At 50.4% G+C, this 21,030-nt stretch overlaps 1 protein-coding gene across 1 annotated transcript in view; it reads right to left on the bottom strand.

Moving 5' to 3' along the window:
- Positions 1-21,030, bottom strand: part of CASQ2 (calsequestrin 2) — a 71,843-nt gene that overhangs the window by 12,605 nt on the left and 38,208 nt on the right. The window contains 4 exon segments of the mRNA NM_001101691.1: positions 1,858-1,912; positions 9,073-9,118; positions 13,802-13,932; positions 18,934-19,007. Coding sequence (NP_001095161.1) covers positions 1,858-1,912; positions 9,073-9,118; positions 13,802-13,932; positions 18,934-19,007 — 306 coding nt within the window.

Below are 21,030 nucleotides of genomic sequence, written 5' to 3'. Positions count from 1 at the left end.
AAAGACTGAAGTGTTGATGCATATACTGTGTATACAGTCGTCCCTTGGATTCTGAAGGAGCTTGGTTCCATGATCCCTTGCAGGAACCCAAATCTGCAGATGCTCCAGTCCCTTATAGAAGGTGGTAAAGTATTTGCCTGCAGCCTGTGCACCTCTTCCTGTGTACTTTAAATCATGCCTGGATGACACAATACCTAACAGTGCAGATGCTGTGTGAACAGTTGTCATACCGCATCATTTAGGAAATGGTGGCAAGAAAATAATCTGCCCGTGTTCAGTACCGCCGTAAGCACTGTCGGCCACAGCTACACCTTCAGTCCTCATTGGTTGATTCTGCAGATGTGGCCACAGAGAGCAGGCTATGACGGATACACTCGGAAAACAGGCTAAGTGAAAGATGCCAGCCACCAAAGGAATATATTGCACGACTCCATTTATATAAATTTCCAAACTAGGCACATCTATAGATTCAGTGATTCATGGTTTGGGGGTGGGGCAGGAGGGGGACAGTGGAGAGGGGCTGGGAATGGGAGTTGATGGAAAGGTTCTGGAATTAAACCAAAAACCACTGAATTGTACACTTTAATTATGCTATGTGGATTATGTCTTTATTCTGAAGATTGTATGTTTTTTTAAAAAAAATTGGATTTGGTCTATAAGAAACTATGGAAGGTGACAATGTATTGCCACAACTCCTCCCCCCCCAACAAAAACCAGCTGGTCTGTTGTGCAGAGTTGGGGCCTCAGTCTTGGCCAAGCATCATCTGCCCAGCGCATACTCTCTGAGCTCCCACTGCATGCCAGGGAGCTGTGCAAGGGTCAGGTACATGTCAGCCAGCAGACAGGCTGGCCCTCCGGCTGCTACCTGTGTTTTAGTCTGTTAGCATCTCGATCCTCTGTTCCCTGGTCCATGCATCTCTAGATCTCCTCCTACGAGTGCACGAGAGGCTGAGCATCCTGACAGGTCCACGTATAGCTCGTTGGGAGCTGCGGTTCCCACGCCTGGTGGCGTATCGTGGCGTATCAGAACCCGCTCAGGACCTGGTTCGAGTTGCATTTCCCAAAGGTGCTGTCTCGGCCAGGCACAGGTAGCCCCAGTGCTTGCAGCTCTGTGCACTGCAAGTTGGGGAGCCCAGCTCAGCCACCTCATGGGCCAAGGCCTGGCCTTAAAGCCACCCTCAATGATGTCCTGGCCTTCTCTGGCCCTGTCCTGACTTGTCCCAGGTCTCCCAGACCCCACTTCTGCCTTCCGTTTGGGCACCCTGGGTCTCACTGAGCACTGCCTCAGGGGACTAGCATTTTACCACCTGCAAATATAACTTCACTCCACACCAGTGCTGGAAAGACCAAGACCAGGGGAACATCGCTGGCCTTTCAAACACTTGTTTTGCCTGGTCCTGGGTCTCATCATTTAGCGGGCTCTTTCCTTTTCTGTCTCTCCTGCACAGATACTAGGGTACAGCTCAAAGGACGTGTTTATCATTATTTTCAGGTAGGACTGTGGTTGAAACAGGCTGGATCACAAGCTGGACAAATAAACTTGCCACGTGAACAAAAGTTCATACACACACACACCCTACAAAGCGAGGATGTTTCAAATACGCTCCCAAAGGCCCAACACAGCTTCCCAGTTTGGGCAGCTGGCAGAATGTTCGCATTTCCCGTCTGTCCATAGCTTCTCCTCCCTTAGCCATGTGCACAGTTAAACCTTACCTAACAGGTGACCACCTGGGGGTGCCCGATAGCTTCCATTGGCTTTGTAGATGGGCATTGTGGTGGGGAAGAAGGGGAGGGCTGACAAAGGTGCGAAGTCAGCTTTCCTTGAAGGCCTGAAAGAGCAGACTGGGGGTTGCCTACCTGGGTCACTCTTCTCTGCAAAGGCCACAATGTGGATCCCATTCAAATCATCTTCCTGTGGGAGGAACGAACCCAAGGTTACACTCCCGGGTGGACAGATACAAAGGCGTGAGCCAGAGACAGGGACTCAGAGACAGGGATGGAAACAGGGAGGCGGGGGGAGGTGCTAATGGGGGATGGACACAGAGGCGCCGAGCAGGGCCACCGCACACTCAGGAGGGGGATGCTGATGAGCGACTTGCAGGGATGCATGGAGCTAGGTCGGAGGTTTGGACAGATGGGGTTGCAAGACAGGAAGCCACCAACTACACGCAAGACACAGGCACTAAGTGAGGTCTCACTCCCATGATCTGATGTGTCCAGGAGAGCAGCAGCAAAAGACAAAATGAGGAAGAAAGTGAGTCTGGCTGGTCCGCAGCTGCCAGGGCAACAGGCACGGTAAGGGGACCACAGTGCCGGAGGCCGTCAAAGGGGAGGCAGCGCATTGTGAAGCCTCTGAATGCTGCAGACGGAGCCCCACACTCCCCCATGGGCGGCAGACAGGAAGCTCCACCGCCAGTTAGGATGTGGTCAGTGATGTTCACACCCGGATGATGTGTGGGTTAAGCCGCCATCCCGTTTTGAGTGACAGTCCAAGCTCCTACTGCTCCACTTCCCTTCTAGCTCCCTGCTAATGTGCCTGGGGAAGCAGCAGAAGATGGCCCAAGTGTTGAGCCCCTGCTACCCAAGTAAGAGACCTGGATGGAAGTCCTGTCTCCTGGCTGGATGTTGCAGCCATTTAGGGAAGTAAACCAGCAGATGGAAGTCTCTCTCTCTCTCTTTTTATCTCTGTGTGTGTGTCCCTGTCTATAACTCTGGCTTTCAAATAAACAAATCTTTCTATTTTTTATTTTTTTAAAGATTTATCTGTTTATTTGAGAGGCAGAGTTAAAAACAGAGAGAGGGAGAGACAGAGAGAAAGGTCTTCCATCCCGAGGTTCACTCCCCAAATGGCTGCAACAGCATTTGTAGCTGGGCCGATCCGAAGCCAGGAGCCAGGAGCTTCTTCCGGGTCTCCTATGCATGCAGGGGCCCAAGCACTTGGGCCATCTTCTACTGCTTTCCCAGGCCATAGCAGAGAGCTGGATCAGAAGTGGAGAAGCTGGGACTTGAACGGGCACGCATATGGGATGCCAGGGCTACAGGCGGAGGCTTAGCCCACTATGCATAGCGCCAGCCCCAACTAATCTTTAAAAAAATGATGTGCAGGTGTAGCACTTCTCTGTGAGACTGGCAGCACCACTGATTGAAGAACTAGCACCCAGGCAGTAGGTAGAGGACATCTTGCTGGCCGCCCTCCAGGTGGGTCCATTGGTCCTTTCTGCTTTTCCCCAAAACCTTGTGGGATCAGAATAGGTCATTTCTGCCAGCATGGGGTGCTCCAAGAAGGGTCTGGGGAGGAGAGGTGGGCATGGGTGCGGAGGATGAGGCAAGGACGAAGCCAGGGACATTTCACATCCATGGGGCAATTTCATGCTTCTGCATCCTGGACAGGAAGGACCATCTGCCTTGTGTCTCCTGTGCATTGATTATTCCTGGGAAGGGAGGAGGGGGAGCTTGGTGGGGACTCTATTATGAGAAATGTGATCCTCTGGGGAGGAGAGGAGTGTGTGTGGGAGTGAGGTGTCTAGGGACAAAGCCGAGTGAATACTGATCATGGCTGACAAGGAGAGAGGTATTTGCTGGACACCCTGAATGTCATCACAGAAGCACCATACAGGAAAAAAAAAAAAAGAAAAGAAAAAGAAAAACTCCAGGCATCTCCACCCTCCCCTGATCTCAGCTTACACTTCAGTTGATTTTAATGCTGGAGCAATTCTATCTAAATGCTAATTTTTCTTCTTCTTCTTTTTTTTTTTTTTTTTTGCCTTTGAGTTGGGGATGGACAAAACCTCCAAAAATTCTAAGAGAGATTAAATGGAAAACATTATTATTAAAAACAAGAGAGTAGACACTGCCTTGGTCAGAATGTCTGGGGAATTGAATTTCTGTGAGTGTGTGTGTGCGTGTGTGTGTGTGCGCACACGGGTTTATTACACAAATGCGACAGCAGCCAGAAGGCGAGTGTGCGGTTTCACTGTTTTACATTTGCTATTACTGCCAGACAGCACACCTCCATCAGTTCTCATTAGGCTGCTCTGTGTCTCTGTCTCCTGCCATCAATTGGAAGTGAGGGCTGTGAAGTCCGCGAGGCACGCTTCATTTCTGTGTGCCCTTCTAGAATGCATTTGGAAATTGGTTTTTACAATTCAGAATCCATATTTGTTTTCTAAGAGGCTGCTTATAAAATGGCTGTGGCCCCAGGCCTGAGAGGGACCCCGGATGGAGAACGATAGCCAGAGGCCAGAGCCCCTCCCTGTGTGTGTCTCAACGACTGAGCACACAGACCTGCAAAGAAGCCGGCACATACTAGCTGCCCGGCATTTTCCATCAGAAACTCACAGAGCAAGAAAGCAAGGGCAAGCCAGGAGCTGGGGTTACCCAGCGAGACCGTGTCCACAGGCGCGAGGAACAGCTGTGCTGATCACGGCACTGAGCAAGCCAAAGTCCTGGAGCCAACTCGAGAGCTTTCTCGGAACCCACAGCCTCTGTAAACCCCATCACTCATTTGGTCGTCCGATCCCATTGCCTTGGAAAGCTCTTTTTTACAGCTAGAATCTTCTTTTTCTCAGCTAGATGGCAGGTTCTCCAAGGGAATGGATAATGCCTTAAGTGAACAGCAAGGATGAAAACGGTGCCAAGTATCTGTCACTTGCTCCTTTTCTGTGTAAGTGCTTTGTAAGGACATTATCTCTAAATCTCAAATGAAAGTGTTATTCCAAAAGAATGCGATGACTTTCCTAAGGCCACAGAGCTGGTAGTGCCATTAAGTAGGATTCAAGTCAGTTCTGCCTGGCACCAAAGCCCGGTTGCCTTGGTCCATTAGGGCTCCCCTAACAAAAAAAACCACACACTCATTGTCTTATAACCAATGGAAACTTATTTCTCAAGTTCTAGGGCCATAGGAAGTTCAAGATCAAAGCCCATGGCACAGGCCATGTCTGGGGAAGGCACACTTTCTGGTCCACAGAGGGCACTTCCTAGCTGTTCCTCACAGTGGAAGGGGTGCGACAGTCCACTCTACAAGGAACAGTGGTCTCGAACCTGAGGGCAAGGCCCAGTCATGTTGCAAAGGCCCCACCTGCTAACATCATCAACACATGGGGGACACGAACAGGCCAACCACAGCGTCCACACCTTTCCTTCCTCACCACCAACCACACAGCAGAATGGGCTCCGTGAGCTGATTGCCCACCCTGCCAGGGGTTGCAACACTGAAAACACGGAACAGTGGCTTTTAAGTTGAACCAGGAAGGCCCATATGCAAACTGGCCAAGTACCAGATCCGGGAAGGAACCGGAAATCTCTGAGTGACTTTGGCGATGGCCTTCCTCTGGAGTCCCCCGCACTTCGTACACCTGTGCATTATAGCTGTGAGCAGACCGGGCTAGCCTGATGTCTTAAGACCATTTCATTCCTCAAAGCTCCTCCAGACAATACAGCAACACTCACACTATAAGCTCTATGCTTAGCGCAATGTAATCACATCTTACCAATGTGTACTGACTCAAAAAGAGTCTGGGCTCAAACATCTCACAGAGTCATTGAAGCAAATTAGAAAATATCAAGGATGCCAAGAAGAAAGGAACCTTATCAATTACCCAGCAACCAGATGAGTTTACCATGGAAGGTTTTTTTTTTTTTTTTTTTTGACAGGTAGAGTTACAGGCAGTGAGAGAGAGAGAGACAGAGAGAAGGTCTTCCTTCCGTTGGTTCACTCCCCAAATGGACACCACGGCCGGCGCTGCGCCAATCCAAAGCCAGGAGCCAGGTGCTTCCTCCTGGTCTTCCATACGGATACAGGGGCCCAAGCATCTGGGCCATCCTCCACTGCCTTCCCGGGCCACAGCAGAGAGCTGGACTGGAAGAGGAGCAACCAGGACTAGAACCCAGCACCCATATGGGATGCTGGCGCCGCAGGCAGAGGATTAACCAAGTGAGCCACGGTGCCGGCCCCTGTGGATAATATTTTGTGCTGCTTCCTTCATCTCTGCTGAATGCTTGTTCTCATGTCAATGAAGAGACAGAAAGGAAAACACGCAGTTAAGACCAGCAGGCTCTCCACCTACGGAGCAATGGAGTGACACAGGGCTTGTAGGGGAGTCCCTGGCCGCACCACGCAAGTGCTTGGCTGTCACAAGAGGGGAAGGGTTCCTTTAGAAGTGACTGCAGACTCCCCTCCCCATGAGTCTTGCCAAGGACTCTGGTTGACTGCTTGCCAGAATGGAGGATGGAGACTCCAAGGGGAATTCCATCAATGACAGTTTCCTGATTGTGGTAAGTGTGACTATGAGAGAAAGTCCTTGTTTTTAGAAAACACTTGAAGTATTTGTGGGTAAGGGGAATTGTGACTGCCCCTACTCTCAAATAGTTCCATATATATATATATATATATATAATTGTTATAAAATTTTTTTTAATTAAAAATATTGGCACAGTGGGTTAAGATGCTGCCTGCAGTGCTGGCACCTGATATGGGCTCTGCTTCACATCCTGGCTGCTCCACTTCCAATCTGGCTCCCTCCTAATACATCTGGGAAAGCAGCGGAAGATAGGCCAAGTCCTTGGGCCCCTGCACCCATGTGGGAGACCTGGATGGAGTTCCTGAGTCCTGGCTTTGGTCTGACTCAGTCCTGGCTGTTGCAGGACTTGGGGATTTGGGGAGTGAACCAGTGGAAGGAAGATCTCTCTGTCTCTTCCTATCTATCTGTAACTCTGCCTTTCAAATAAATAAATCATTTTAAAGAATATAAATATATGCAGATAGAGAACATGACAAAGAGAAAGGGGTAATCTGTTAACATTTAGGTAATCCTGGTGAAGAGTTCATGGAATTCTTTTCACTATTTTTCTAGGTCTGGAATTATTTTATACTAAAGCAAAAACAACTTTAAAAAGGAGTATTAGTTTTAAACCACTGTTGTACCATTTTGTTATTGTTCTTTTCAAATCCAGTAAAAAAGAACTTTCAAATGTTGATATCTTGAGGAGATGAATGTCAGGAAAACAGGTCTCTGCCATGTTGGGCCCACCCCTCATGCCTAGACTGCTTGTCCTTCACTGTGTTGTGAAATGTTCGCTTTCCAGGCCGGCACTGTGGCTCACTTGGTTGGATCCTTCGTCTGTGGCGCCAGCATCCCATATGGGCTCTGGGTTCTAGTCCCGGTTGCTTCTCTTCCAGTCCAGCTCTCTGCTGTGGCCTGGGAAGGCAGTGGAGGATGGCCCAAGTGCTTGGGCCCTGCACCCGCATGGGAGACCAGGAGGAAGCACCTGGCTCCTGGCTTCAGATCGGCACAGCATGCCAGCTGTGGTGGCCATTTGGGGAGTGAACCAACAGAAGGAAGACCTTTCTCTCTGTCTCTCTCTCACTGTCTATGACTCTACCTGTCATATAAAAAAAAAAAAAAGTTCGCTCTCCTTCAGATATCCAGAGAAGTCACACTGCAGTCAAACAGCCAGTGTCAGGTCATCGCTGGTTCTGATTCCTTTCCATGTTAATCCCTTTCTCCCCACTCCCCTACCCAAAATGGTTCCTGGTGGGGACATGGATACTGGAGAGGCTGTGAGACCTGCCTCCAAACAGCTTTAATTTAAGGCCTAAAATTGGGCTGGCACTGTGGCCCAGTAGGCAAAGCCTTCACCTGCAGGGCCAGCATTCCATATGGGCGCTTGTTCAAGTCCCAGCTGCTCCTCTTCCAATCCAGCTGTCTGCTGTGGCCTAGAAGGCAGTAGGAGATGGCCCAAGTGTGGGAGACCTGGAAGAAGCTCCTGGCTCCTGGCTTTGGATGGGCTCAGCTCCTGCCATTGTGGCCATCTGAGGAGTGAATGAGTGGATGGAAGACCTTTCTCTCTCTCTGTCTGTAACTCTGCCTCTCAAATAAATAAAATCTTTTTTTAAAAAAAGTCCAAAAAATCAATACTTGATAGTAATGGGTTCTTGAGTGAGTAATCTATTTATATGATTGTCACCTGCATGTATTTAATGGGGCTAAAACCGCACTTGCTCATGGGACATTGTTTTCTAGAGCTGTGAGCAGGTCTATGGAACAAGACATGTGAAATGCTCTGGGAAGTGTCCCACACGCTTTGGCTGTGTTGTTTATGGAGTTCTGTGTAAAGCTGCAGCAGGGCGGGAGTGGTTATCTCCAAGGCTCTTTTTCTCATACCAGTTTGAGCCACCTGGCATCTTTTTCCATAATGCAGAGCAAGCTGTCTCAGCCACTTCCACTACCTTGAGCTGAGATTTTAAAAAGTGGTTACAGAGCCGGTGCTGTGGCACAGCAGGTAAAGCCACCATCCACAGTGCTGGCATCCCATACGGGTGCCAGTTCAAGTCCCAGCTACTCCTCTTCCTATCCAGCTCCCTGCTGTGGCCTGGGAAAGCAGGAGAAGATGGCCCAAGTCCTCGGGCCCCTGAACCCATGTGGGAGACCTGGAAGAAGCTTCTGGCTCCTGGTTTCGGATCGGCACAGCTCCTGCTGTTGTGGCCAATTGAGGTGTAAACCAGTGGATGGAAGACCTCTCTCTTTCTCTCTGCCTCTCCTTCTCTCTCTGTGTAACTCTTTCAAATAAATAAATAAATCTTTAAAAAAAAAGTGGTTACTATTCATGAGTCATGTTGTGAACTCTTTATGTCACACATCCTTATAAAAAACATCCCTTTTTAGATGAGGCAACTAAAGCTTTGAAAGACCACACGACTTGGCGTAGGACGCAAAGGTACTCAGCAACAGGTTCTGGACCGGAACTCGAGTTTCTGTGACTTCATGGCCTGAGCTCCCGCCACTCTGTTTCCTAGGGGCTCTGGTGGCCCAGGAATGGAAGCCAATAGGGACTTGGGAAATGAACGCAGACAGAGAGCATTGCCTGCCCAGTTGCACCAAAGAGTTGAACACTGAATCCACAACTGGCTGGGTTGATGGAGCACGGTGCTGTCCATGTTTTAAGTAGGCCACCATCGGGACGTCTGTCCCAGCCGAGTAAGACTGTGCCTGAGTAGGGGGATCTAACCAAGCAAGCACTCCTCGGGGGAATATCCTCATCTCTACCACAGGGAAGCGTCTGCAACTTCCTTACCCAGGTCTCAAACATATCCTCCGGGCGCAGCCGGCGTAGAGTGGGTCTGAAAAAAAACAAAAAAAAACAAAAGGAGGCTTCCTTGAGTTGGGATGGCCTTGGCAGGTGCGTCAGCCTCCTCACCATGAAAAGCACAGAAATGCTGGCTACTTTGCACGAGCATCATGAGCCCAGGCAAACCACCTCGCTGCAGGAAGAACTGTTCTAGCCTGCTGTGTCAGACATGCTGGGCCCAAACTACTCAGCCCTGAAGAGGCCTGTTTGCTCCAAGGGGCACAAAGTCCATTATGGTTGGTCAGAGGCCATGGGGTCAGCTCATTGCTGGGACAAGACGCCACGTCCTTCCCCACACACAGGAGCCCCTCCTGACATCATGGAGCAAGCCAGCAATAAGGAAATGGGAGACAGAAAATGGGAGGTCTAGAGAAAATGGGTTTTCCTAGAGTGGCTTTTGTCTTCTCATCAGGGTCATCCCACAAGAGCCAAGGAGGAATCCTGGGGGCTGCAGGTGGGAGGCACAGGAGGGCTCCTTACAAAGTTCATGGAAAACGAGTATTAGGAAAAAATTATGTGTGGGTTTTCTTTTTTTGCCACCAAAATGAAAGGATGCCAGTGAACACACCCAAGTTCTACCCTGTGGTACCGTGTGCAGTGCTGATCCCTACCCCTGTGGTACCGTGTGCAGTGTGGTCCCTAGCCCCTGTGGTAACATGTGCAGTGTGGTCTTAACCCTGTGGTACCGTGTGCAGTGTGGTCCCTGGCCCCTGTGGAACTGTATGCCGTGTGGTTCCTGGCCCTTGTGGTACTGTGTGCAGTGTGATTCCTGGCCCCTGTAGAACTGTGTGCAGTGTGGTCCTCACCCTGTGGTACTGTGTGCAGTGTGGTCTCTGGCCCCTGTGGTACCGTGTGCAGTGCCTGTCCTCACCATGTGGTCCCGTGTGCAGTGTGGTCCCTAGCCCCTGTGGTAACATGCGCAGTGCTGATCCTAACCCTGTGGTACCGTGTGCAGTGTAGTCCCTGGCCCCTGTGGTACTGTGTACAGTGTGGTCCCTAGCCCCTGTGGTCCCGTGTGCAGTGTGGTCCTTACCCTGTGGTACCGTGTGCAGTGTGGTCCCTGGCCCCTGTGGTACTGTGTACAATGTGGTCCCCAGCCCCTCTGGTACCATGTGCAGTGCTAGTCCTCACCCTGTGGTACCATGTGCAGTGTGGTCCCTAGCCCCTGTGGTACCGTGTGCAGTGTGGTCCCTGGCCCCTGTGGAACTGTGTGCAGTGTGGTCCTCACCCTGTGGTACCGTGTGCAGTGTGGTCTCTGGCCCCTGTAGTACTGTGTGCAGTGTGGTCCCTGGCCCCTGTGGTACCATGTGCAGTGTGGTCTCTGGCCCCTGTGGTACTGTGTGCAGTGTGGTCCCTGGCCCCTGTGGTACCGTGTGCAGTGTGGTCCCTGGCCCCTGTGGTACCGTGTGCAGTGTGGTCCCCAGTCCCTGTGGTACCATGTGCAGTGCTGTTCCTCACCCTTTGGTACCATGTGCAGTGTGGTCCTCACCCTGTGGAACTGTGTGCAGTGTGGTCCTCACCCTGTGGTACCATGTGCAGTGTGGTCCCTGGCCCCTGTGGAACTGTGTGCAGTGTGGTCCCCAGCCCCTGTGGTACTATGTGCAGTGTGGTCCCTGGCCCCTGTGGTACCATGTGCAGTGTGGTCCCTAGCCCCTGTGGTACTGTGTGCAATGCTGGTCCTCACCCTGTGGTACCGTGTGCAGTGTGGTCCTCACCCTGTGGTACCTTGTGTAGTGTGGTCCTCACCCTGTGGTATCGTGTGCAGTGTGGTCCCTGGCCCCTGTGGTACTGTGTGCAGTGTGGTCCCTGGCCCCTGTGGTACCTTGTGCAATGCTGGTTCTCATCCTGTGGTACCGTGTGCAGTGCTGGTCCTCACCCTGTGGTACTGTGTGCAGTGCTGGTCCTCACCCTTTGGTACTGTGTGCAGTGCTGGTCTTCACCCTATGGTACCGTGTGCAGTGTGGTCCCTGGCCCCTTTGGTACAGTGTATTCTGCTGTCCCTGGCCTCTGTGGTACCTTGTGCAATGTGGTCCTCACCCTGTGGTACTGTGTGCAGTGTGGTCCCTGACCCCTGTGATACCATGTGCAGTGCTGGTCCTCACCCTGTTATATTGTGTGCAGTGTGGTCCCTAGCCCCTGTGGTACTGTGTGCAGTACTGGTCCTCACCCTGTGGTACCGTGTGCAGTGTGGTCCCTGGCCCCTATGGTACCGTGTGCAGTGTGGTCCCTGGCCCCTGTGGTACCGTGTGCAGTGTGGTCTCTGGCCCCTGTGGTACTGTGTGCAGTGTGGTCTCTGGCCCCTGTGGTACTGTGTGCAGTGTGGTCCCTGGCCCCTGTGGTACCGTGTGCAGTGCTGTTCCTCACCCTGTGGTACCGTGTGCAGTGTGGTCCCTGGCCCTGTGGTACTGTGTGCAGTGTGGTCCCTGGCCCCTGTGGTACTGTGTGCAGTGTGGTCCTCTCCCTGTGGTACCATGTGCAGTGTGGTCCTCTCCCTGTGGTACTGTGTGCTATGCTGGTCCTCACCCTGTGGTACCATGTGCAGTGTGGTCCTCACCCTGTGGTACCGTGTGCAGTGCCTGTCCTCACCATGTGGTCCCGTGTGCAGTGTGGTTCCTGGCCCCTGCGGTACCATGTGCAGTGTGGTCCCCACCCTGTGGTACCGTGTGCAGTGTGGTCTCTGGCCCCTGTGGTACTGTGTGCAGTGTGGTCCCTGGCCCCTGTGGTACTGTGTGCAGTGCTGGTCCTCACCCTGTGGTACTGTGTGCAGTGTGGTTCCTGGCCCCTGCGGTACCATGTGCAGTGTGGTCCCCACCCTGTGGTACTGTGTGCAGTGTGGTCCCTGGCCCCTGTGGTACTGTGTGCAGTGTGGTCCCTGGCCCCTGTGGTACTGTGTGCAGTGTGGTCCTCTCCCTGTGGTACCGTGTGCAGTGTGGTCCTCTCCCTGTGGTACTGTGTGCTATGCTGGTCCTCACCCTGTGGTACCATGTGCAGTGTGGTCCTCACCCTGTGGTACCGTGTGCAGTGCCTGTCCTCACCATGTGGTCCCGTGTGCAGTGTGGTTCCTGGCCCCTGCGGTACCATGTGCAGTGTGGTCCCCACCCTGTGGTACCGTGTGCAGTGTGGTCTCTGGCCCCTGTGGTACTGTGTGCAGTGTGGTCCCTGGCCCCTGTGGTACTGTGTGCAGTGCTGGTCCTCACCCTGTGGTACTGTGTGCAGTGTGGTTCCTGGCCCCTGTGGTACTGTGTGCAGTGCTGTTCCTCACCCTGTGGTACCGTGTGCAGTGTGGTCCTCTCCCTGTGGTACTGTGTGCAGTGTGGTCCTTACCCTGTGGTACTGTGTGCTATGCTGGTCCTCACCCTGTGGTACCATGTGCAGTGTGGTCCTACCCTGTGGTACCGTGTGCAGTGTGGTCCTCACCCTGTGGTACCGTGTGCAGTGCTGGTCTCACCCTGTGGTACCATGTGCAGTGTGGTCCTACCCTGTGGTACCGTGTGCAGTGCTGGTCCTCACTCTGTGGTACCTTGCGCAGTGTGGTTCTCTCCCTCTGGTAATGAATTTGATACCCTTCTCCTGATCCTGACTCTAACTCCTTGTCAGTGCGGACCCAGAGGTGATGATGGCTCATGTGATCGGGTCCCTGCCACCCACATGGGAGTTCTGGATTGAGTTCCTGGGTCCAATCCTGGCTCTTTGGCCTCCCCTAGCAGGAATTTGGGGAGTGAATCAGCAGATGGAGGTAGTCAGTCTCAGTCTCTCTCTCTCTCTCTCTCTCTCTCTCCGCCCTCTCAAATGTATAAAAGTATCTTTTTGAAACACTCTGGTATTTTGTGCATGGTTTGCGTCTTCCCACTGTTGGCATGGTGCCAGGCGTGTTAACATTTGCTCCAGGTGGAAGATCGTGGTGGTGCAGGGGCAATGGACGCACCTGTGTACACATGGGGAGGGTGGATGGCCGAGGCAGTGAGCCCACTACCACGTCCCACGTTCCCCTGCTGTCCTTCCCTCAGGAGCAGAGGTTAGCAAGCCACAGCTGGTGGACTAACTCCAGCCGATGCTTCTTGTTTTTGTAAACACACTTGTATTGTGATGCAAACACACCCATTTACTTTCATAGGGTCTATGGCTGCTTTCACGGGACAACTGCACAGCTGAGGTGTCACAATGGATACCAGCTAGCCCACGAAGCCTGAAAGATTTACTACCTGGCCCTTTACAGGAAAAAACGTAATGACTCTGCTAAGGCTATTCCGAGTGGCATCAAATATTCCTCTCCCAGAAGCTCTGTGATTACTCAACTACGCTGGACCCAACTCCTTGATCTGTAAATTGGGATAATAATAATTATGCCATAGCGTTGGAGGTGAGATAAAATAACTTCCATAAAGTACCTAGCATAGCACTTGGTACGTCGAAGGCTTTCACTAAATCGCTCTCATGAATGGTGTGGGATGTTACTTCCTTACTCTGACCCTGAAGAGTTTACCAAGTGGAGGGAGGTGGGCCAATTCTGCTTGCACGGATAGGTCTATATTCAGGAGCCAGAGCAGCCTCCTGCCCTGTATCAGTGACTGTTGTGCTGGGCGTGAACCCTAAGTTGTTGCTGTTGATGGGCCCGAGATGTCACCACTGAGAGTCTCTTCCCCATTCTCCCTCTCCTGAGTGCCATCTCCATTACCTCTGGTGCTCCTTCACAAACTCCACGAGCTCCTCTTCCGTGTAAGGTTTGTTGGGGATGGGAGTGGGCTCATCCATAAAGGGCTCATAGAAATCGACTTCATTCATCTTCAAAGACAGTTTCTTTGCAACCTGTAGCAGTGAGAAATCAGACAGACGTTCCCTTGAGGCTAGTCTAAAAGAACAATGGCCTGTGCATCTAAGAGGTGCACGTTGTGTTCTCTGCAAAGGCATGGAGGCACATGTACAGTTCTAACTTCAATACTGAAGTGACAACAAGTTGCCATCTATGGCCTGCAATGGACCAGTCTCCTTTTGTGCTCAAAGGAGAGAGAGGGAGAAAAGCCTTATGTGGCCAATGAGGATCAAGCATAGGCCGGGGCAGTTGGAATGGAAAGAGGGAAATGTAACTGTACAATCACCTTCTCTCTACTGTATAAGGGAACTGCAAAGTGTGTGTGTGTGTGTGTGTGGAGGAGGCAGGCTAATAGCACAGCGCTTAAGCCGCCACTTGGGTACGCCCACATCCCATATCAGAATGCCAATATGAGCACCAGCTACCCTGTTTCTGATCCAGCTTCCTGTTGCTGCACCCTGGGAGGCAGCGGAAGATCTCAAGTGTTAGTGCACCTACCATCCACATGGGAGACCCAAACAGAGTTCTAGGCTCCTGGCTGCAGCCTAGCCCTGTCCTGGCTATTGCAGGCATTTGGAGAGTAAAACAGAAGATAAAGGATCTCGATCTCTCTCTCTCTCTCTCTCTCTCTCACTCTCACTCTCACTCTCACTCTCATTCTGCTTTTGCAGTAGATGAAAATAAATAAGTAAACATTTTTAGCAGTGCATAGAAAAATGGATTAAAAGATAATTCTATTTTCCTACAAAAGGATAAAGGCTTACTAATTTGATCGTGAGGATGGCATGCACTGCCTTGAGAATCACTGAGCACCTGCTGCTGGGGTCCTATCAGCAGAGACCCCGTGAGCATTCTGAAGATCCCTCACACACCTGCCAGACCTGGAGGATCACAGGAATGCCAGCGTAGCAAGTCTCCCGACCTGCTTTGGGTGGATTTTATTGAACCAATTTTGCTGGAACAGGCAATTGATGGCAACCCTAACAGCACGCAGGTACACAGATTCAGAAGACAATCTGTTAATCTGTGCTTGATCAGTTCATAAACCCTACTGGGTTGAAGCACTGGCCCTAGGGTTAAATCCCTCAGTACTGGGCTTGCTTGGTGGCTTGTCAGGCTCTGGGAGCTGCCCCATTTGCTCCCAGTCCTAAGGTGACCAACCGTCCTGCTTTGGTCTCCAGGGAGCAGCTTCCTTGGATGCAGGATTCTCAGCACTAACATCTGGATGCCTCCAGCATGCTCACTCTATAACAGACACAACGCTGAGGGAGCCAGCCCACAGGCCAGAAGACATTCTTCCCTCTTGATTCAAGCAGCCACACTGTGTGTGTGTTGCTACGTTCGCCTGCATAAGCACTGAAATCAGGTCCTCTCTTTGCGGAGTGATGTGAGAGGCCTGGAATGTGCAAGCTCTAGAGAAAACCAAACACCATTCTTTTCTAGTTCAGAGCTGCGATCCAGACAGCACAGGAATGAACAGTGGTTCCCTTGAAACCAGAGAGGGATCAGATAAGGGCTGATGCCTTGTGGTGGTAATCCATGGTGTGCAGCGAGCCAGGGGCCTGGGGCTATGAGTGTCACACAAGCTCTTTCATGAGGAGGGTCATTCTGCTGGCTTCGTATGGTTTTTGCCATCAATGGCTGTTACTGCCAGGTCACTGTATTTCTAAAGACACCTCTCACAGTGTTTCAGGGACAGAAATCCCAGCATCCCATCAGAGCTAAGGCAAAGAGGCCAGGTTAAGAGCCACAGTCAATCAAGGGAGACGTTGCTCTCATATTAGTTTTGTTTTAAGAGAGGTGGGTGTGGAATTTTTCTTATTCTTTTCCCCTCTCTTCTCTTAGGCAGGGCGTGGTGTCGATGGAGTGACGAGGCAGGGAACTGGGGACAGGGAGCAGCAAACACACACCCAGTGCCTGGGTTCACTCGCCGTTTTCTGCAAAGCTGGACCTGCAGTAGAACAGACTTGAGAATGACATTGGATTCTGGTTGTTCGTGCTGTTACTGTATGCTCTAGACTCAGGAAACTGTGCTGCTCTGAAATGGCAAGTGAAGGAATAGAAACAGTGATGAGAAGAAGCACACGGGGAGCCTATGGTGTGCTAGGCGCTGTTGCCAAGGGTTTTAGATTTCACACTTCATTGAATCCTCTCTTGATTGAGATAAGAACCATTTTACACTTCTTATTCAAAAGGTAACTCCTCCCTGACAGTGTAAATAAGGAAGCATGCACATGTTCCTGGTGTTTCTTAAAAAAAATATTTGTTTATTTATTTAAAAGTAGGTAGAGTTAGAGGGAGGAAGGGAGGGAGGGAGGGAGAGAGAGAGAGAAGCAATCTTCCATCTGTTGCTTTACTCCTCAAACGGCTATAATGGCTGGTACTGAGCCAAGCCCAGGTCAGTAACTTAAAACTCCATCCTGGTCTCCCACATGGGTTCAAGGGCCCCAGCACTTGTACTGTCTTCCTCTGCTTTCCCAGGTGCGTTAGCAGGGAGTGGATCAGAAACGGAGCAGCTGTGTTGCAAACTGGCTCTTGTATGGGATGCTGGCATTGCAGGTGGTAGCTTACCCCGCTGTGCCGCAATGCCAGCCCTGCACACGTGTCTACAGACCCTGCATTGATGCTGCACACGTTTTACTGAGCTGTTTCCATTCCTTTGATAAGCGTTCCCATACATTTGCCACCAACCCCCTTCACTGCAGTCTGCTCTCATTCAGGCTCCCTGAAGACCAGAAGGAGCTCATTAGAATGACTGTTAAGGCAAGCAGGAGGGTGTGCATGTGTGTGTGTGTGTGTGGTGGTGGTGGTAATGGTGGCCTACGGTAGCCAAGGTCATGTTCTAGGAACAGACCTGGTTCATGGGCACTGCAGTTACATAAGAATGGATTATGCTGGGTATGGTGCTGTGGCGTAGCAGGTTAAGCTGCTGCGTGCTATTCCAGCATCCCACATGGATGCCAGTTCATGTCCTGACTGCACCATTTCCAATCCAGCTTCCTGCTAATGACCTGGGAAATGCGGCAGAAGATTATCCAAGTGTTTGGGCCCTTGCACCAACTTGGGGAGACCCAGATGAAGCATCTGACTGCTGGCTTCAGCCTGGCCCAACCCCAGCCATTGTGGCCACCTGGGGAATGAGCCAGTGACTGAAGCTTGTTCTCTCTCTCTCTCTCCCACTCTTTCTTTCTCTCTCTCTATTTCTCTCTCTTTCTGTAACTCTGATTTTCAGAAAGAAATCTTTTTTTAAAAAAATGGACCATGCTATCAAAAGCTGAATAGGTCCACACAAATGAAGGCATGACCACGTGGTTGGATTGGGAGGCACTCCAGATACTACTGAACTCAGAGTTGGACATCCCTTCTGAGAACTAAGGCTTCTCTGTATCTCTCTTTTTAAATAATATCCTATCCCGACCTCCCCTCCTCCTGGGCTTAGATGACTGCCTGTTTACTAGCGACAGTAATCACAGCTGGCTAACATTTGTTGCATTTTACCAAATTGCTTCTTGTTCTGGAGCACGGTAGCACACAGCATTGACTTTGAAGTCAGGCTGACCTGCAATTACACCAAGATTCACTAATCATTACCTGTGTGACTGCGGGCAAGTCACTTCATTTCTCTGCGGAATGAGAATGCTAATTCCTCTCCTACAGGAGTGTTGAGAGGATGAAGTGAGAAACCCTGTGGAGCCCTCTCAACACAGAACACTTCGTGGTTGGCCACGACTATCTTTTGGTAGGTGATCGCTGTTGTTCTGTCCCACACTTTTGCTCAAAATCTCTCCCAATTCTAATCCAGCCAACTAGGGTCAACTTGCAAGGTTAGCTTATGGTACTGAGCTTATAGACCTTGCTTCGGGTTTAGGCTTGAAAACACAGGCTATGTCCACAGGAGGGGTTCAGGATGTCTTTCCATCATGCCCTGGCTCTGCATCAGCACCCATGGCTTCCTCTCATTTTTCACAGAACACGTGACTTCATCACAGTCTAGCAGCCCAGGCGCCCTGCACACCACTGCCTTACTCTTCAATAGCCCACTCTCTGATTAATTTGCACTTTAATTTGATCAAGGGTAGATTCATTTGTTTCTGGAAAAGATGATCATTTAGGGGTTTCAGTGGGGTGTGCATTTCTGTGTGTAATGTGTGTGTGCTCTAAATCTCAACAGCAGGTCTTCTATGCAATGGTATGGTATAGAGGGAAGTGCACAGATTTGGGCTAAATGTCCTATATCGGGACCTCAATGCTATCTTTGATTTACGGAAGACCTTGGATATTATTCCAAATTTTCCAAATCTACTTTCTCTCTGAGAAATGGGAGTTCTTACCTTACAAAGTTGTTTAAAGGATTATAGATAACAAAGATGCAATATATCAAATTGTACCCAACGTAGGAAAAGCACTCCGTAAAAGAAGAGCCATCGTAGTAGTAACAGGAGCCAGAGTACAGTACTCTGACGCCAAAGACTTCAAATGAATTATGCATTGCTGCAGGGTCTCTCTGCCTATCCTGTTCTTTGGCTTATGAAATTGCTTGCCACATTCAGAACATAAAGAGTAATTGGATTTTAAATGTGCACTTTAGTGAAATCTCCTGGAAACCTGGCACCTTTCTATAGTGCCAGGGCAGCAGAGGGTCATGCGGTGGAAGGGGAAGTAGCCACCCCCAGGAAGGGCAAAGGTATCTCTTGAGAAAAAAGAATGCATGACTCAGGGCCCAAGCACACTGTGGGCTCACAGCTCCCCATTCTCAGCACACAGCAAGATAAGAGGTGACTCATCACTTTCTGTTAGAAAGACCCTTACGTCCTCAGATTAGCCATCTTCGTACTCGTGTGTAAGTGATTCATCAGCATACTTTCAGCAGTTCCAGAGAAAGGGGCAAGTGAGGATGGTGAATGTAGATCAAAGAAAAGAAAGAAAAATTGGGAAGTTCCAAGTTTAATCCTGCATGCTGAGAAAAATGTTCGGCTTGGGGTTTCATAGGTACTTACCCCTTTGTCGAAGGTGGCAAAGAATTTGATGTAGGGCTGGAAGTGTTCCGCTGCTTCTTCAAAAGCCTTGTAATCTAAAACAAGATGAAAGGGAGAGACATGGCCCAGATGCACACCGAACAATCATCTTTTTAAGTGATGTAGAGAGAGTGGAAAGCCAGTCAGTGGAGGTCGGGTTACTACTTCGTAGATATGATGTAGACAGATAATTGTGATACCATCTAATCCCATGGAGGTGGAATGGGCTGGCATTCAACAGCCCAGGCGCAGACCTCGGCACCACAGGGGTGGGGAGGGCAGAGGAGGAGAGCAGGAAACAGAGAAAATGGAGGGAGCAAAGGGGGCGGGGGGTGGGGCAAAACTGCTTTCATTCCAACTCACTTCTACTTATAATAGTGCCCCCTAGTGGCAGCAAAGATTTCTCTAGAAATGAACCCTAAGCAGGACATTCACCTTACTGTGTAAAGTATCCTCAATCAAGGAGTATTTTAAACTTCTTAGAAGGACTTACCTTCATGGGTGAATCCTAGTTTGTCCTCTCTCCCTCTCTCCCTTTCTCTTTCAGATCTGATCCCTTGAGAGAACTACTGAAATCGACTCAAGCCTGTCCTTGACTCTGGCCCCAACCTTCCATCTGTTTAGTAGGTATGAGACCATGTAGGCCTGGGAATGCTGTGTCTTGGTATGCCTAGGCAGGTATCTGGCAAAGATGCTCACATTCAAGCCTTAGATTGGAGGGGATGGTGGTGGTGATTTTTCCCAATAAATTCTATAGTCCTGAGAATAATGAGCCCATGATTTATTCTTGAGATTAATTTCTTGCCATTTCATGAAATTCCACATTCCTTAACTACCACAAGTATGAGTATAAAGCTTTTGTAAGAATTCTGGGACTATGCAGAAGTTTCTAAGAGCCTAGTAAAATTTATTCTTGGAACATCACTGACTCAGGGATTACTGAGATGACTGAAAAAAAAAAAACAAAAAAACTGATCTCCAAACACTCTAAGCCTAGAGATGGCTACGGATCCCTAAAAGACTCACCGTGCACTGCAATGCTTGCTCTAACAGAGGTGAGTGCTGCAAACACTTGAGACAAAGGCTGAAAATTTACAAGAATATTTTTATCTGCTGATACACACTCACACAAATGCATCCTCAAAAAAGGGGTGGGGAGTGTGAAAAAGACATCCTGCAGCTTGGTTGTAGAGTTGGGGTAGAAGGGTGAGCAGAGGGGAGAAGAGGGTTGGGAGTATTTGAAGAATGAACATGGAAAGGAGGTGAGGGAGTGGAGAGGCTAGAGGGTTGCCCCAGCCAGCCTAAAGCAGCCGTGGGCTCCATCAGAATCCCTTGCTCTCTCTTTCCCAGTCCCCACCTCCATGGTTAGCCCTCCCTACCTCCAAGAACTCCTCCCCTGACAGGAAGAAGAGCTGGCAGCCCTGCTCCTTGTGGAGAGCTTGTCTTCACTACTTCTAAGAAAAAGGATGGGGCAGGGGGATCCCCAGGTCAGTGGTTCAAAGCGTGAGCTTCAAGCCTCACCCAAACAGCAGTGGTCTTCCAGGTGTCTGCCTGCTCTTGCTTCTACTCTGCTAGACCTCAGGTCGCTCTAGGTTTCCCCTGTCCTGTGTCCTGCTTTAATAATGCTACCTCCCACTCTGACTCCCATTACCTTTTTTGTTTTTAAGATTTATTTATTTACTAGAGAGGCATAGTTACATAGAGAGGGAGAGCCAGACAGAGAGGTCTCCCATCTGCTGGTTCACTCCCCAAATGGCCACAAAAAGCCAGAGCTGAACCAAGAGCTTATTTCGGTTCTCCCCTCTTCCTCTGCTTTTCCAGGCTATCAGCAGGGAGCTGGATTGGAAGTGGAGCAGCCGGGACTCAAACTGGTGCCCATATGGGATGCCGGCACTGCAGGTGGATGCTTAACCTACTACTCCACAGCACTGCTCCAAGCCCCACCCCCCAGTTACCTTGATAACTCTTTCTACTTCTAACTTAGACTCTTGACCATTCAGCCCCCAACCTGCAGCTGGCTAAAGACTCACCGTGGCATTCCCTCCGCTCTCCTCCCCACCCCTCAGGACTGTTCATACT

The sequence above is a fragment of the Oryctolagus cuniculus genome, chromosome 7, assembly GCF_964237555.1.
Source record: "Oryctolagus cuniculus chromosome 7, mOryCun1.1, whole genome shotgun sequence".
NCBI classification, from domain to species: Eukaryota; Metazoa; Chordata; class Mammalia; order Lagomorpha; family Leporidae; genus Oryctolagus; species Oryctolagus cuniculus.
The sequence above is the reverse complement of the archived record's forward strand: the minus strand, read 5'-3'. Positions and strand labels throughout refer to the sequence as shown.